The following is a 17,766-nucleotide window of genomic DNA, read 5'->3' on the forward strand; positions in this document are numbered from 1 at the left end:
TTTCATATGGGAAACAAAACATAACAAGGTCTTCCTAAATAGTTATCAAGTACCTATATGATACTTATCAGGAATACTAGGTAGTCTTACATGAAAGACAACATTTCATCAAAGAAAAAAAAGAAGAAAAGGAATAAAAACTACCCTGAGATCAAACACTAAAAGTAAACAGATAACAGAGCAAAAGCAAGCTAGATTATATAAATAAGACTAATGCACTCTTTAAAAAAACAAACATAAAAAACCAAGGCCCTCATTTCTTCCACACTAATTTAAATTTAAGGGCCCGAATAAATTCCGTATGAAAAAGCAAGGAAAAAAGAATTCACATACCAATGTGAGTAAATTCAAGACTGAGATGCTATAATCTGTACCGCAAGTCTGGCAGTTCTCCAGCTGATCTAATCCGTATGTAATGACCATGTCACAATGTATAGTCATGCTAGGATCCAAGCTGCCGAGCAAAACACCAACACACTCATTAGCAGCTGTCAACACAGCCTCAGAAAAAAACACTTGGTTTGCAGCCGTCACACATCTCATTACTCTGTATAGAACCTGCAAATGGGGAGAACAAGCAGCTTTTTAAAAAAATTCACATGCTTCCACAAAGTAAGAAAATAGTTTCTATTTAATGCAGTTTGAACTGAAAATTAACTGCCTGCCTTGTCAGTAGTCTCTTAATATTCTCGCTCTCGGTGGCTGAATAATAAAGGGTATCTTTAGTAAAATATGCAAAAATGATCTTGCCTAAAATAGTCTAAAGTACTGTTGTGACAGAAAATGCATCCTCTATTTCCCTTATACCCAATTTCTATCACCCTCTCTCCCCCAGCCAAAGTAACCAAAGCTCAGAATTTTTATATTCATGAAATACACCAGTACTTCAACAGTAGCATTAAACACAGGAATAACCTGCCATGAGAATAATCTTCCTGCAATAAAGCACTTGGGCTTTTGGTAATCAATCTTTTAAAACTAAATACCCAAGTCACCTTAGTTTATGAATGTTCATGTACTGATGATCTCTTTGGAAAGGTTAAGTCTCTCATTCATAACATGTAATTTCTAACCAAAAACCCCACTAAACAAGTCAATATTAATATACTAAATTTCTAATAAAAATAAGAAACTAAGTGATACAGTATATCTTTCTGTAATTTTCAACAATCACTACATATAGGCTTTAAACCTATAGGTTAAGAAGGCCTAAAAGACATTCATACAAGAATACATTAAATATGTAACTATCCTGGGAAATGATTATTTTCTTTCCTTTTGTTTTACATCTGAATTTATTGCCTTTATTTCAACATTGACACAGTTATCAAACCACCAACTTTTAGAAAGGAATAAATAAAATGAAGACATTAAATCATCTTGTTCAGGTTTAAAATATCAAAATTCTGGTTTTAATTATCTTCAGGATCTGACATTTCTGTTCACACAATTAACCTAGCAAAAAGTCATATAAAATTAATATCCTATTTTATTTGGCAATGTGTTCAACAGAAATAAATAAAAGTTAGACTTGTATCTTAACAGTAAAATTTTAATCATTTAATATTTTATGACTATATCATGCATGTTTCTCCCTTCTTATTCAAGAACAGTACAGGGGCAGGTTCATTTCTCACGTCTATTACACTGAGCCACTCAGTGAACTGTAGCAGAGTACAGCTAATGTTTGGGGCTGCTCAAGTGTGGTAATCATGCTGCCTTTATAACTGATCTCAGACTACTAAACATTTAAGTTCTTGTATCTTTATAATCTTGGATGTCAGACTATCAAGTTGTTTCATCCTGTCATGCTCAGAAAAAATTACTTTTTGAGGCTTTCTCTACAATGCATTATTCTCATTATGTTGAAAAACTAAACTCAGTAATTATAAAGCAAAAATTAAAATATTACTTTTAAAGAAAGATTTTAAAAGGATATAAAAAAAGAATAATCAACCTATGAAGGATCTCATGAAAAAAAAGTTCATGCACATTTTAAAATGCAGTATAGCCTTTTTCTCATATAGGGGAGGGGACAGAAAGGAGATGGGATATTAATAGGATTCCCTACTTTTCTGGCAATTTAAAGTAGCCACATGTGTACATACATACAAAACAAATGAAGAGTTAGTAACACAGTTCACTAGGTAAAGAAAAAGAAGCACTTACAATACACAACAATTTTGTTTTTGAATGATACTTAAAACTCCTAAAGACACTTACATCTGTTACATATGCCTCAGTGATTGGAGGACCCCGAATTGGGCTGAAGCGTTCCCCAATGCTCCTCACTACAGTACTGAACACCCGGAGAAGCGCGGCCAGCTTGGGTAGCGACACCGATGGAGGAGGAACATCTTCATCCACTGACTCCCCAGAGGCCACATGGCTGAGGTCCTAGATATGTAATCACAGCACTCTTATTTAAGGAGCACATTGTTCAAAACAAACAAACTCCCAGTTTTTAAGTCAATTAACTTTGTTTTTACAAATCTTTATTTTAGCCTATCAGAAAAATAAACATGGGGGCGCCTGGGTGGCTCAACTGGTTAAGCATCTGACTCTCAATTTTGGCTCAGGTCATGATCTCAGGGTTGTGAGATCGAGCCCTGCATCAGGCTCCACGCTGGGCATGGAGCTTGCCTAAGATTGCCTAAGATTCTCTCTCCCTCTACCTCTGGCCCCATCACCAAAAATTAAAATTAAATTAAATTAAAAAGTAATCTGTTAGAGAAAGGAACATGAATCTAAATGTAAAAGTAAATTATACTTCACTAATTAACAAATCTATACTTAAATAAGCCAAAAGTAACCTCAGCAGATTAAGAAAATAACTTCTCAGGGACGCCTGGGTGACTCAGTCAGTTACGCATCTGCCTTCAGCTCAGGTCATGGTCCCAGGGTCCTGGGATCGAGTCCCACATCGGGCTCCCTGCTTCTCCCTCTCCCACTCCCCCTGCTTGTGTTCCCTCACTTGCTGTGTCTCTCTCAGTCAAATAAATAAAATCTTAAAACAACAAAATAAAAAATTTCTCATACCAACTCAGAAAGGTAGTGGGGGAAAAATAAATAGTACATATGCTCTGTTATATATAGGTACAAATGGAGCCAGAAACTTTTGCCATTCCTGAATTGGTTTCTGCTAAAATCTTATTCCAGGTATTCTTTGAGCCACTCAACTCAATAATCCCCCACACCAACATTATGCACACAAAGGGCAAATGGGGGAGGAGAAGTGTTAAATTAGAAAATCTGGTTTACAAATCTAGTTAAGGAAATAAGATATACTCAAAAGAAAAGATTAGCAAAAAATGGGATACTAGAACCAACATACACCTACATATAATTAAGCACACAAAATAATAGAAGAGAATTTCATCTTATGGATACCAAGGGGGAGAATCTCTACAACCAGAATGGGCAGCTTCAGTGAGGTAGATCAGCATTAAAGGTAGGAAAAGAGATATTCTAGGTGTGGAGGCAAAGAAACATGTAGAAGCAAAATTTTCCTTCCACTCTTCTCTGAAAGGCTCGAAATAGCATAGCTGAAGCTAAATCATTATAGGAGCCTTAAATACCAAGCGAGAATCATGGTAGGCCTGAGTAAGGAAGAACCACAAAGAAGTTCTCAGAGGACATGGCCAATTTAAGTCATGACCAGTGAGCGAAGAAAGCCAAGACCCAATACCAGAGACTTCAGTAGCACGCTTAAAGTTGCCATACTATACTGGTATAGTCACAAAAATTTGCTAGAGCCAAGTCTTTTCCTGCAAAGCATGACCCAAGATCCCCAATATATGTAAAAGAAAAGTCTTTAGGGGCTTTTATACAACATCAATTCACGTTACTTTTAATATACTTTTGGTATCAAAAAATAAAAATGAACTGTAGGAAATGTCTGAAAACTACTAGCTACCAGGAATATTTCAACCTTTGCAAAATGAGGCCTGCTATTTTTCTTTCAGTCTTTCTGGTAATTCAGCTGGTAACTTAAAAACAGCGTCTAGGGGCACCTGAGTGGCTCAGTCAGTCATTAAGCATCTGCCTTTGGCTCAGGTCATGATCCCAGGGTCCTGGGATCGAGCCCTGTATCTGGCTCCCCGCTCAGCTGAAAGACTGCTTCTCCCTCTCCCACTCCCCCTGCTTGTGTTCCCTCTCTCACTGTCTTGCTGTGTCAAATAAATAAACAAAATCTTTAAAAAAAAAAAAAAGCATCTAAAAAAATTTTTTTAATATTGCAACGGTCTTGTAATTTCTATTTAAATGTCAAGTGGTCTGAATTATTTTAAAATATATCTAGCACTGTTAGGGGCACCTGGGTGTCTCAGTCGGTTAAGCATCTGCCTTTGGCTCAGGTCATGATCCCAGGGTCCTGGGATCAAGCCCTACAAGAGGTTCCTGCTCAGTAGGGAGCCTGCTTCGTGCTCTCCCTTTGCCCTCCCCACCCCTGTGTGCACACCTCTCTCTCAAATAAATAAAATCTTTAAAAAAAAATTAAAAAAAAAATAAAATAAATGTAGCACTGTTTAAGATTTTTGTTTTGTTCTTAACTGAAATTTTAGGAAATAACTTTCTACATACTCACCTCAGCATATGCCTCCATGTCCTCTAGAAACTGACCAAGAAGAGTGGTAGAAAATGCAAGATCAGCTACCCAAAACGGCTCCAAACTCTGCAACCACCCTAGGAATCAAAACATTCAAGAGTGGAAAAAACAAAAAATCCAACTTAAAAATATATCTAAAAGCCTTGTTTTAAAGTTATCTGGTTTTCAAGTTGCATACCCTTAAACAATGCTCTATTTCATGAAATTAGAACTATTAACTATTAAACATGCTGATCATGATGAACCAAAGTCTCTTTTAATGCTGCAAAAATGAAGTCTCCAGAAATTAAAATGTGATTCTTAGTCCTTATTTTTTAGCAGATTTAATATCCATATTGTTAATATACACAAGGCTTAGACTAAAATGCCACAATCTGCCACCAGCCTGGCTTTCTACTCCAGAACCCCAACCAACCACAAAGATGTCCACTAATCTCTCCAGTGGAAATGGGTGAGAACCACTCTCAGTGGTACATCCAATTTCAAAGTCCACTGCACCAATTAAGCTAAGAGAAACTATAGCACCTGAAACAAGCTGAAATTCAGTCCAAATGAGTCGTGCCAGTCATTCACTTAAATAAAAAAAAATAAAATAAATTTATCATTTAAACAATTCCCCAAATTCATCCATTTGGTTTTTTTAATTTTTTTTAAATACGTAGATATGATATAAACTTTTTTTTAAGATTTTATTTCTTTATTCATGAGAGACAGAGAGAGAGACGGGGGGGGAGGGGGGCAGAGGGAGAAGCTGGCTCCCCAAGGAGCAGGGAGCCTAATGTGGGACTCGATCCCAGTACCCTGGGATCATGACCTGAGCCGAAGGCAGACACTTAAGCATCTGAGCCACCCAGGTACCCTGTTTTTTTTTTTTTTTCTTTTAATAACCAGGAAAACAAGTCACAAATATCCAGGATCTTTCAATCTACACTCAAGTATTGCCACTGTAATGTCTCCTGCCACCAGCACACACTACAAATGACTCGTGAAAAGTCAATTTCTCACAGGGGCAACATTACAATCTGTACTTACTCTCCCCTACCTACTACGAAGTACACAGTCTTCCTCTGAAAGGATAAATTCCGCTAACAAGTAATGTTCATTTATAACAACCAAATTATTGGGGTGCCTGGGTGGCTCAGTCAGTTAAACGTCTGCCTTCAGCTCAGGTCATGATCCCGGGGTCCTGGGAGACAGTCCCATATCGAGCTCCTTGCTAAGGAGGGAGTCTGCTTCTCCCTCTGCCTGCTGCTCCCCCTGCTGTGCTCTCTCTCGGACAAATAAATAAAATCTTTAAAAAAAGAAAAAATATGTAATAACCAAATTATTCCTGTGAAGCAATTATTTTTCTTGCATTATGAAAGAAATAGTATGCTTGACTCTGAGAAACCAGAGCTCCTTTCCATAACATTTAAATGACTGATACATGCTGAATAACTTACCAGACACCTGCTGTGTGAGCGAAGGTTTCTGAGTATGATCTATATGCCATCCAACTAATATATCAACTGTATCCTGAGTGGAGACAAAGAGAAAAAGGCTAATCATCTTAAGGTCTAACTGCTACTTCTCCTGTGGACCATTTCAGATTAAGAAATCCTAGAAAAAGCATCTGCGCTCTATCTATTTGACATTATACAAACTTAGAAAGGGAGAGGGCAGGGCAAGAGAATAATGGAACTTTGTTTATGACCTTAAGGAAATGTTTTTTCTTTAAATATTTTGAGGTATTAATGTCAGAAAGTACAGATGGTATTTATAAAAACTGTATTACTGCACCATTCTATCCTGGACCCTCAAGCATCACTGATTATACTCCAAGAAGCAGAAGCTTTGTTTTCTCTCTGATTCCCAAAGTCCTTAGACACACAACCAATCCTTCTCCCCATCATACGAACAGAGGGAGTCAGGGAACTCACCCTAAAATTAGTGCTGAAAATATGAGGGTAACATCGAGCCACCAAAAGAATGCACTTAACACATTTGCAAAGTAATTCTGGTGTATCCACATTTTCAAGAATGGACTGTAGGCTGGTCATTACAAGCTAAAAAATAAAAGTTATAAACCATGAATATTCAACAAAACAGGAAGAAAACGAGCATGTTGGGCTCATTATTTGAAAATGACTTTATCTTTGGCTCAGGTCATGACCCCCGGGTCCTGGGATTGAGCCTTGGAGTAGGGCTCCCTGCTCAGCAGGGAGTCTGCTTCTTCCTCTGCCCTTCACCCCTCTCGTGCGAGCGTGTGCGCTCTCTCTCTCAATAAACAAAATCATTTTTTAAAAAAAGTGATTTTATCTAAAATTGATTATGATACCAAAGAAAACAAAGTCTGCAGTTTTAGCTAAAAAATAAGTTGAAAACATTTCATTCCACCATGAACAGGCTGAAAATAAATAGTTTCCCCTTCTTTAATGTCTCTTAATATTATTCCTAAGTAGTGTCTGTTCACATTATTCCTAAGTGCTCTCTTTAATACCATGGACTTGATTAAATTTCAAGAACAAAAATTAAGATGTGTTTGGAAAACTTTTCTTTAAAGTACCTCAATTACTTTCCAATTCAAAATTTATAGCAAATTTTATAAAATTTATGCTTTAGGTTATTAGTACTTGCTTCAAATTTGAATGATTTAGAGAAGATTAGCATGGCCCCAACACATGAATAACAGACATGCAGGCTCATGTTACCACTATATATAGATCTATTTTTTATTTTTTTTATTTTTTTAAGATTTTATTTATTTATTGGACAGAGAGAGACACAGCGAGAGAGGGAACACAGGAGGAGTGGGAGAGGGAGAAGCAGGCTTCCCACTGAGCAGGGAGTCCAATGTGGGGCTCGATTCCAGGACCCTGGGATCACGACCTGAGCCGAAGGCAGACGCTCAACGAATGAGCCACCCAGGCATCCCTATAGATCTATTTTTTAAACAAATATATGGCATGCCACTGACAATATTTTGCAGCTGTTAGAAACCATTTTTTCCTAAAACGTAAAGCTCTTCTTTACAAAAGAATGAGGTATAACTACAGAAAAAATGCTAGAACTGTAAAAGTACCTAACATCTTGCACAGCCAATGCTATAATGTACACAGGTACAGAATATGAATGGGGGCCGAAACCACTGAGTGGACTAGAACTAAAAAACAGGATATTCAGAAGGTCTCAAGGTATCATGCCCAGATTACTAATTACAAAAGGAGAAAAATAAGCCTCCACAACAGAAAAATTCTGGGGGTCATCACCTCAACCAAGTGTGATCAAACTCTTCATCCCTGACAGGAAGACAAACTGAAGCTATGTGCCTGCCGGTGTGATGCAACAGTAAGAATGAACCCCGGAAGTATTCATGACCAAAAGGTTTAAAATCAGGAAATAGCAATCAGACAAACCCAGGAAGTAGAACATTCCACAAAAAGGAGGGACAAAAAAGGTGTGAACTGTTCTAATTAATAGCGATTAAAGAGGCACAGCACCAAACTATACACAAGTCTTGGCGGAATCCTGGGTCAGGTAACACAAAAGCTGTAAAAGATATCTTAAGGGCAGAAGTTTGAATATCGATTACATTATGTAATAAAATTAATTTTCTTAGGTATGATAATAATTTTGTTAATATAAGAGAACAGCCTTATTTTTAGGGGATGTATGCTGAGGCATTATAGGGTGAATTGCCATGACGTGTGTAATTTCAAATAGTTCAACAAAAAAGCTGAACTATGTGTGTAGAAATAAAACAAGTGTAGCAAAATGCTAGTAAGTGACAAACCTAGATAAAGGATATATGGGTATTTATTATACTGGTCCACATGTTTTCCTGTGGATTTGAAAATTTTCAAAATAAATATTTGGAGAAATGTTCAAAATATTTTTTTAAAAAGATTTTATTTATTTATTCATGAAAGACAGAGAGAGAGAGAGAGGCAGAGGGAGAAGCAGGCTCCCAAGGAGCAGGGAGCCCGACACGGGACTCGATCCCAGGACCCTGGGATCACGACCTGAGCCGAAGGCAGACGCTTAACCATCTGAGCCACCCAGGCGCCCGAAATGTTCAAAATATTAAAACTATATGCAGAATAAGCCTAATTTGGTGTTATGATATTTAGTTATAGATAATTTTCTGAATCTTTCCCAAAATTTTTCACATAACCTCTATAATTAAAGAAAAATGGATTTTTAAAAAACAGACTCTATCATTTAAAGTGACTTAAGCAAAATAAAGCGTATCATCAATTGTAAAGAACACATATAAATAAAAGATATCTGGGGCACCTGGGTGGCTCAGTAGGTTAGACGTCTGCCTTCAGCTTGGAGTCCTGGAATCAAGTCCCGCATCAGGCTCCCTGCTTAGCAGGGAGTCTGCTTCTACGTCTGCTTCTACCTCTGCCCCTCACCCTGCTCTCTGCTCTCTCACACCTACTTAACAAAAATTTAACTGCTTGTAACTTTGCTCAAACTTAAACTGAGAACGATCTTTTAATATACTCACACAAAAGTGAAATAAAGCTAAGTAAGGCTGGTTTTCATTTACACAAAATTATTTTATATCACTTGGAATAAGAATTTTGGACATATTATTAAACGTAAAAAGGCCTAGAATGAGTTGTGTCGTTCAGTTTTTGTCTCCCTCTGAAAAGTCAAGTCCCCTCCTATCCAGCTGTCCTCACTGAGTTCCTATTTTCAAATGTGCAAATGATGCTAGTACTAAGCAAAATTCAAAGGAAAGCTTCAAAAAAGCGAAAAGACAAAAGAAAAATCTAACTTATTTTAAATCTACCTTTAATTTGTATCCTTTAACTCAAACTCAGAAAGAGAAATGTTATTTATATCATATTTACTATCAGTAGATAACCCCTATACCAAGTTTCCTTTCTCCAAGTTCCTCTCCAAAAACATTACTAGAAAATTGTTAAGGATAATTTTCTTCCCAAATCCATCAATTTCCCCCCCCCATTCTTACCTGCATTACAGATGAAAAGGCTTTCTTTTCTCCTACAGTCTCTAATGCTTTGTAGGTGGCACATAAGTAGAGGAGTTTAACTTCATCTTTTGCAGATGAGCTAAATTTGCTAAAAATCCATTTGAAGATCTTCTCAGCCTCATAGCTCAGAGAAGCACAAAGAAGGCCAAGACAGCAAGCTCCCTCCTGTCTCAACTCCTGAAGCAATTTGCTACTGTGTTTATTTCAATGCAAACAAAATAAAACACATGAAAGGTTTAAGCTTTCAAAGATGACAAGAATGACATTTTACAAAAGAATGTCTTCAACGATTTTTTTTAATTTTCTATTCAAACTACATAAAAGATTGAAACTTTATCTTTAAATATGCTCTTTACTCTATCCCACAGTGCCCAAAAGTACCTTTGTTAGACACATTAGCTTTTCTTTTACAGAATCAATTATTCACAAACAGTAAGGAAAGGCCCAGAAATACTAAAAAATCAGGCTTCAAATTCCATCTCAAGCTACATTAAATAATCCACAGAAAAGGGCAGCAACAAGGATCAGATAAAACACACTACAAATAACTACATATGATGTAGTGTTCAGTAGGTAAGGACTATAAAACAGGAAATGGTACTAGTTAAAGCACAACAAACTTAACAAGATAACAGCACTGATTTAAGTATATTAATAACTAACTATATAAAATGAAACCATCAAAAAGCAGTAAGGTTCGTGACCTGCTGAGATGAGTTTTTGGTGCTTTCCAACACTGCAATTCTTTGGGAATCCCCATACGAAGAACAGACTGCACACCTTTGTGGAGAACCCCAGTAGCCTCGTAGAGCAGGTGGTCTGAATCCACTGTTGCCCAAAGAAGGAAGCTCCCTTTCACCTCTATTCTCTAAGCAGTGTCAAAATTCTCTAGTTTACAAAAGTTAATCGCATTCATTCATGCCTGCATTAAGAGTTTATGGCATTCCACAAGTCAATGCTCAATTACTCAGTCATGTTGACAAATTAGAAAAAAAAAAAAAAGAAAAAAAGGCATTTCAAGTGGATTCCAATTGTATTCAATGGTAATTAACATATAAATACTTTAACATAGATAAAGATGGCAGGAGAACCCAGTAAAACATTAAGTAGATATTCATAAATGAAGCTACCAATGGGTTTACCTTCTTGTACATTTTTTAATAATTCCTAAAAATACAGTCTTAAAATTACCCACTGGTTACTTACCTTTCATTAAGCACATCATGTACAGCAGCCAAGATATTATCCAATTGTTTAACTAGTACCTTAAAAAAAAAAAAAACCACATGTATAAAAACTTCAAATTCCTATACTTTCAATAACATTGTGTACTTTTTACTTGCGTCCCCCTCAAAATTCTAATCAAACAGCACACCTTCCTTTTCTTATTATTCCCAGTCTGCAATTAGTATGTATCAGGAGTATTACAAGTTTCCTTTCAGATTCTGAAAGAAATTTATCCATTCCTATGTACTGCCATGATCATCAATGAAAAACATAAACTCAAAAAGCTTAGCTATTTATTCTGAAATGCATTAAGAGATGGACTGATGAGGTGAAGAGATAGGTAACAAAGCAACATGATAAAATGTTAACAGAATTTAGATGGCAGACATATGATATTCAGTATCTATATATATTTGAAATGTTTTCAAAAATTTCATTTGCTATATATTTTAATTTTTTCATAATAAAATGAGGGGAGGCAGAAAACTTGCTTTGAACCAAGTATTATTTGACTCACCATACCATTCTCATTAATTTTTTCCTGCTCTATATCAAGTTCTTATTTCACATTAGGAGAATTACTCAGACCGGAGAGAAATTTATAACTGCTCCTCAACTTTTTTCTTTAAAGGATTTTTCCATTTAGTTAGCCCTGACAACCAGACCACACCTACCCATCAACAAAATACACACACCCCAATCCCAATTTCACATATGAAAAACAAAGACATAGTCTGTCCTGGCATACAGAAAATAAAATTCTGAGGACAACAGAATAAATGTATTAGAGGTTAAAAGCACTTTATTGTAGAAGACACCAGTGTGAATCCACCAATGGCAGGTAAATTACACATCAGGGTCATCAAGTTCTCAATCATTATAATATAGGCCAAATTAACCTAGAATAAGGAATCCCTGTTATTTTTCCTAAGAAGCAAAATTTTTTCCTTCTTAAACCACTCCAGATAGCATTATCTATTTCATTATGGAAACACAAAAGTTATCAACACTTCCATATTGTACTCACCAGCTTATTTTCTGGTTGCTGAATAAATTCTTTCAACTGCTTTACAGTAGCCAGTCTTCGGTCTCTGTCGTCTTCCCGGGTGATCCTCCGAAGAAGATTCGACAGTCGAGACTCATCAGAGTAAGACATCGATCGCTCTGTGAAAATAAACATGTTATGCATTGAGTATAAACACAGAAACTTTACAACCCAAATATTTTAAAGTACATCAAAAATCACAGTCCACTAAACAGTAGAACTTCAACCGAATGCAGGTCCCATCACACTTGTCACTAGAAGCCAAATTCCAGCAGACTGCTAGGCACAAAGCAGACCCTCAAAAAAGACAGACCTAAGCAAAGACCTCATTCCAGAGGACCAGTTGAGAGAAAAAAAGAGCAGCTTAGAAATTACTTTCTTCAGACTTGTTCCATAATCTTTTCGACATCCAGGTAAAGAGCATGAGTGCAGGTAAGAAACGTCTACAGGTTAGGGATAAAGTCTCAACCAGGCTGAAAAGAGGCTAGATGCTTCTAATTCTCACGGTATCCAGTGAGGGCACGTGGTAGCCAGTGGAGAGAAGTCTCTTGTTCACATTATCATTATTTTCCTAAGACAAAGTTTTTGTAAACTGCAATCAAACATTCAGTTCAACAAATGTCTAATTACCACCAACCATGTACAAGGCATGATGCCACTGGGGAAGTGGCAAACCAGAACTGTTCTGCCCTTTGTTTTTTAAGGACAAGAACAAGCAAGAATGCTCAAACAATTGCCCAATAAAAATACATTTAAGTACTAAATTTTTCTTTTTATATTTTCAGGTGTGCTATTTCATGATTAACCAACTTACAGTAAATACAAACCACATTAAAGGGTCTAATAGTTCCATTTCTAAGGCATGGAAAAAAATTACTAAAAGAAATTACAACATCTGAGGGAAGGAAAATGATTCTTTTTAATCCCTAGCCCATTGAGTATTTCAGTAAAGATGGACACTGAAAATGTCATCAGGTTACAAGCCAGGAAATCTAGGCTCTATTTACAATTCTGCCACAAGCAAACTACTTAACTCTGAGCCTCACAGGAGAAAGAACTAGACTCAATTATCTTTGGACTCACTTTCTAGCTTCTATCATACCAAAGTCAAGGGCTTCAAACACTCTTAAGAAACAGCATAGCCTCCGACTAGTGGGTCCACTTCTGAAAATTTATCCAAAAGAATTCATTTTTTAAAAGCCATATGCAAAAAAAAAAAAAAAAAAGCAGCCTGATGCACAAAGATACGCACCAAGATACACACAACACGCACACACACACACAACACGCACATACGCACAACACGTACATATACACAACCCCGTGGGAGCAAATGGTCATAAACTAAATGTCCAAAGAGTGACTACATCCAAAAAAGTATATAAATCAGAAATCCTGATTTCATACTTAGCTTTACCAACAGAATAAATTCTCTTTTAGAAAACTAATGATCACCTCACATTCAAGGTACTTTACCTATACAGTGAGGCTGTGTTATAAGGCAGAAGGTGCTATCAGCATACTTAACTTTAGAAAAGCACCCATTCCATTTATACCCATAGCCCCTACAGACCCTTAGAGTTCAAAGACTTGCTGCAGGGAGAGTCCACCACACACCAGACATTCATTATCCACTATGACCATAAAAATAATTTCTTTAAATCTCATCTAGACTTCAAATCTTTAGGAGAATTCTCTAGAAAGTGTACTCTAAAAAAGTATTAAAGCCTTTCCTGTGAGGATTTAATCTAAGAAACAGTTTACAGGAGAAAGAATGCAAACAATTATCATCTGTACACGTTTTTCAACTCGAAGTAAACGAACCAACTCGTGTGCAAAGCATTAGTAAGAAATACGGCATCCAGGGTGCCTGGGTGGCTCAGATGGTTAAGCGACTGCCTTCAGCTCAGGTCATGATCCCGGGGTCATGGGATCGAGTCCCATATCGGGCTCCCTACTCGGCGGGGAGCCGCCTTCTCCCTCTGCCTGCCGCTCCCCCTGCATGTGCTCTAATAAAAAATAAAAAATCTTGGGGCGCCCGGGTGGCTCAGTTGGTTAAGCAGCTGCTTTCGGCTCAGGTCATGATCCCAGGGTCCTGGGACCGAGCCCCCCATCAGGCTCCCTGCTCGGGAAGCCTGCTTCTCCTTCTCCTTCTGCCTGCCTCTCTGCCTACTTGTGCTCTATCTCTCTGTCAAATATAAATAAATAAATAAATAGATAGATAGATAGATAGATACATAATCAATGTTTTAAAAAAAGAAGAAGAATACCGCATCCAGGGGAAAGAAAGGATACAGGTGTTTGTGGAGGCATTTGTCACTGGCCCCCAGTTTGTCCAATCTTACCCTGTGATTTCCTCATGTCTTTGATGGCTAACGCACGACTGCCATGCTGAATACTGGTGAACTCAGGGCTGGTCACATTGTTAACCCTCAGCTCTTGCCCCAACGACTTCCGACCATAAGTATTTTCCCCAGATCCTCCATTGACGCTGTAGCCACCTAAAAACAAAGACATTTACATATTTTAATAGGGTTCTTTGCTTTACTCAATCAATTCCTGACAGTTCAGGATCTTACTAGCCATCTACAGCTCAACCAGACTTTGCTTCTCCTACTCTTCCCTTGCGCTGCCCCGGCTTTGTAATCATCCTGATTTCATTTTGTCCATCCACAGAAGATAAGAGAAATATAAACTAAATTAAGTCAGATTTTGCCCTTTAAAAACTTTTAAAAGTCTAGAGGAGAGATAGTAGTCAGGAGACTTTCAGCCTTTGTGATATTTTGGGTGGCAAGGAAACTGCCTATGTGTATTATAATGTACGAAAATTTAAAAAAATTTTTAACGAAGGGGTAAACTTATTATGAAGTTTCAACAACAGCACTTATTTAATATTTATATCTTAAGCATATTAAAAAAAAGAGAGAAGTAAGGGAGAAAAACAGAGGGAAAGAGAAAGCTAGGGAAAGGCTGGTAGGTTAAAAAACAAACAAAAAAACATGCCTCTAACAATAAAAGAAGCATATATACCCTTTTCGTCATTCTGTATGTCAGTGTGGACTCTGGTATCATCGTGCCTTTGCCGAGACACCACAGCTGAATTCGAAGGTTGCAGTCCATAAGAAGAAGACCCACCCCGATCTCTGGATGAAGAATATTTTAAAGTATCTGGGTCGGCTGATGCACTATCAGTTCTGTAAAGAGAGAAAAGTATAAGATTAAACTTTAAACAAATATTTTCACAGCCCAACTCATAAATCTTTTATTCAAGCCTCTCCTGCCACTCTAATTTTTAAATCATTATTATAAATAAGCACTCCAATTACTAATAAGTCTTTCAATAGGGAAGAGATTGTCAATGAATGCAAAGCTAGCTGTTCAGCCCCTTCTCTTCTACAGACCCATTCAGAAATACGGATAATTACCAGGATCAGAGTGACCAACTCATCCTGCTGTGGTCAAGGGTTAACAATTTTAGCAATGGAAATCCCATGTCCATGAACCGCCCCCCGTCAGTGCAAGGCAAAATAAGACAGTTGGTCACCCTTGTCCAGGATTCTCTTCACATGATTTGATAAAAGGAATCATTCTTCCTCAGCTCTCCTCCCAGGAGAGGTTAATCAGTGGAAAAGTTACAGTTTTCCCAGTCATAAAAATAAAAAGCACTGGCAACATATAAGGCAGGGGCAATGTGGCACATAGTCTCTCTCTCTCTCACCTGAATTCCTAAGTTTTGGTGGATTATTTGGTGGGAAAGTAAATTACAGAACGATATTTGAAAGCAAGCTTGACAGGATATAAAAACACATTAGGGGGAAAGTAAGATTATTTTAATGTATTGGAGACTTCACTGAAGATGCCTTAGCTATAGACACTTATTAAAATTACAAAAATTGAGAAAAATAAAAATAAGATATCAGAACTCCAATAAAGCTGAAATTGAAGGTTGCAGTCCATCATCTATTTAAAAGTCAAGTACTGTGTAGAATAATCCCTGATACTTGGCCATTAATAAACAAGTGGTGCAGCCCCAAGGTAACATTAGTCCTTATCCTTATCTAAGGATCAGTTCTAGGCCTCAATGTCCTCATCAATACAACCAGGAGCTGAGTCTCATAATTTCTCATGAGCCTCATTCTTCCAACCATCAAACAAACATAAAGCATCAAGAAATAAGACAACACTACAACACCATATGAAAAATACCAAGAAAAAAGCTCCTGTCCTATTGATACTACTTCTGAGGAACAACTTTCTGAAAAAAATCACTTTTATGGTATGTACTAAAAACACCTTCTGAACCCACAATTATTTGGGAAACTTGAGGACACTGGAAAAAGCAGAAACTAGCCTATTCCTCAACCCTTGCAGCTCCTCCCTCTTATATAAAAATGAATTCAGTGTTTGTTTATATATTTCAATTTATCATTTTTTCTTTGCCCCACCCACAAAAATACTAAACATGGAACTTAGCATAAGTTCAGTCAGACAACCTGATCTATACTTACTGAAACCACTGTTAATATGGAATGCAAACAATAGGTCCAATTAAACTTGGGTAAATGGCACAAATCTAAATTATTCCTAAAGACTCTCAATTGGAAACTTGATAAAATTCTGACCCTAGCATATGAAAATGACTAAGGCTCCATAATGGAGTATCTTCTTCAAATATCCAGAGTTCACTTATCAACAAAGCTCAGTATTTCCAATAGATGAAAAAATATAATTTATGAAATTTCAAGAAAAAAAAGAAAACTTTTTCTAAGCATATTAATCTATAAGCATTTAAGTACCATTAACACTAAATGGTGCATGAGAGCTTTTTAAAACAAATGTAATGGCATCTCCCATGTTTTTAAAAATAGCACATTAAAGGTGCACCTACAATAAACCATAAAGTAACATAAATTTCTGGACGGGAAATCAAAAATAAAAGAGAGCTTAAGAGCTTTTCTGACAGACTTTGAACTTGGCTATATGTATGACACCTAACACAACCTGGATAAGTAAGCTGCTAGCAAATGAACAGATACAAGATAACAAAAATCTACCAATATTTAAAATGTCTGAATTTTGTTTAAATTATGTTTATGTATCACATATACTACCTTTACTACAAAGAGTTAAGTATTTGTATCATTCTTCTGGGGACATAGCAGTAAACATAAGGCAGCAGAAAATGTGGGTTAAAAAATGATTTGGGCTCAAATCCCAACTCCAACACGGAAAGTAAGTGGGACTTTCCACAAGGTACTTAATCTCCAAGCCTCAGTTGTTTCTTGCATAAAATGGGGATAATACCTATCTCACCTGTAAAGTTGTTGTGAGGCTTAAACGAGATACTAATACTTAACTTACAGGGTATGCTCAAAGTTAGTAAGACCCTGGGGCACCCGGGTGGTGCAGTCGGTTAAGCTTCCGACTCTTGGTTTCAGCTCAGGTCATGATCTCAAGAGTTGTGAGACAAAGCTCCACATAGGGCTCTACACTCAGAACAGTCTTAAGATTCCCTCTCCCTCTGCCCCTCCTCCCCATGTTCACTCTCTCTCTAATAAACAAATCTTAAAAAAAAAGTTAAGACCATAATACTAAACTCAAGATTTCCAGTCTAACAGACAAATAATATATAGGCAGTTCAACAGCACAGGAATACAACCAAAACAAGTTTTCATACCCAATACATAGCAATTGATTTTAAGTTCTTCAATGAAGAAATTAAGCAATCTCCTACCAACAAATTCATTTCTACCTACAAAGCATTTGATTTCAAACTAAACTGGAAAAAAAGAATGGGGAACAACTTCCCAATTTATTAGAAATATAGGTTTTAAAATCCCATGAGTTATGAACACCAAGTTCTACCTCCCCCGCCCCCCAAGTTTGGGTTTTCAGAAATATAAC

The 17,766-nt window shown here is 36.9% G+C and overlaps 1 protein-coding gene across 4 annotated transcripts in view; it reads right to left on the reverse strand.

Moving 5' to 3' along the window:
• SMG1 (SMG1 nonsense mediated mRNA decay associated PI3K related kinase) overlaps nt 1-17,766 on the reverse strand; it is a 104,756-nt gene that overhangs the window by 59,944 nt on the left and 27,046 nt on the right. For all 4 annotated transcript variants that reach the window (XM_088017388.1, XM_088017387.1, XM_028091694.2 and 1 more), the window contains 10 exons: nt 14,893-15,056; nt 14,208-14,363; nt 11,845-11,981; nt 10,797-10,855; nt 9,570-9,783; nt 6,526-6,651; nt 6,049-6,121; nt 4,586-4,683; nt 2,224-2,397; nt 334-558 (listed from right to left, as the gene is read on the reverse strand). In XM_088017388.1, the coding sequence (XP_087873514.1) occupies nt 334-558; nt 2,224-2,397; nt 4,586-4,683; nt 6,049-6,121; nt 6,526-6,651; nt 9,570-9,783; nt 10,797-10,855; nt 11,845-11,981; nt 14,208-14,363; nt 14,893-15,056 (1,426 nt within the window). The remainder of the gene's footprint in view (nt 1-333; nt 559-2,223; nt 2,398-4,585; nt 4,684-6,048; nt 6,122-6,525; nt 6,652-9,569; nt 9,784-10,796; nt 10,856-11,844; nt 11,982-14,207; nt 14,364-14,892; nt 15,057-17,766) is intronic.

The sequence above is a fragment of the Eumetopias jubatus genome, unplaced genomic scaffold, assembly GCF_037043125.1.
Source record: "Eumetopias jubatus isolate StellerSeaLion01/CBP00866 unplaced genomic scaffold, mEumJub1_p1.0 scaffold_12, whole genome shotgun sequence".
NCBI classification, from domain to species: Eukaryota; Metazoa; Chordata; class Mammalia; order Carnivora; family Otariidae; genus Eumetopias; species Eumetopias jubatus.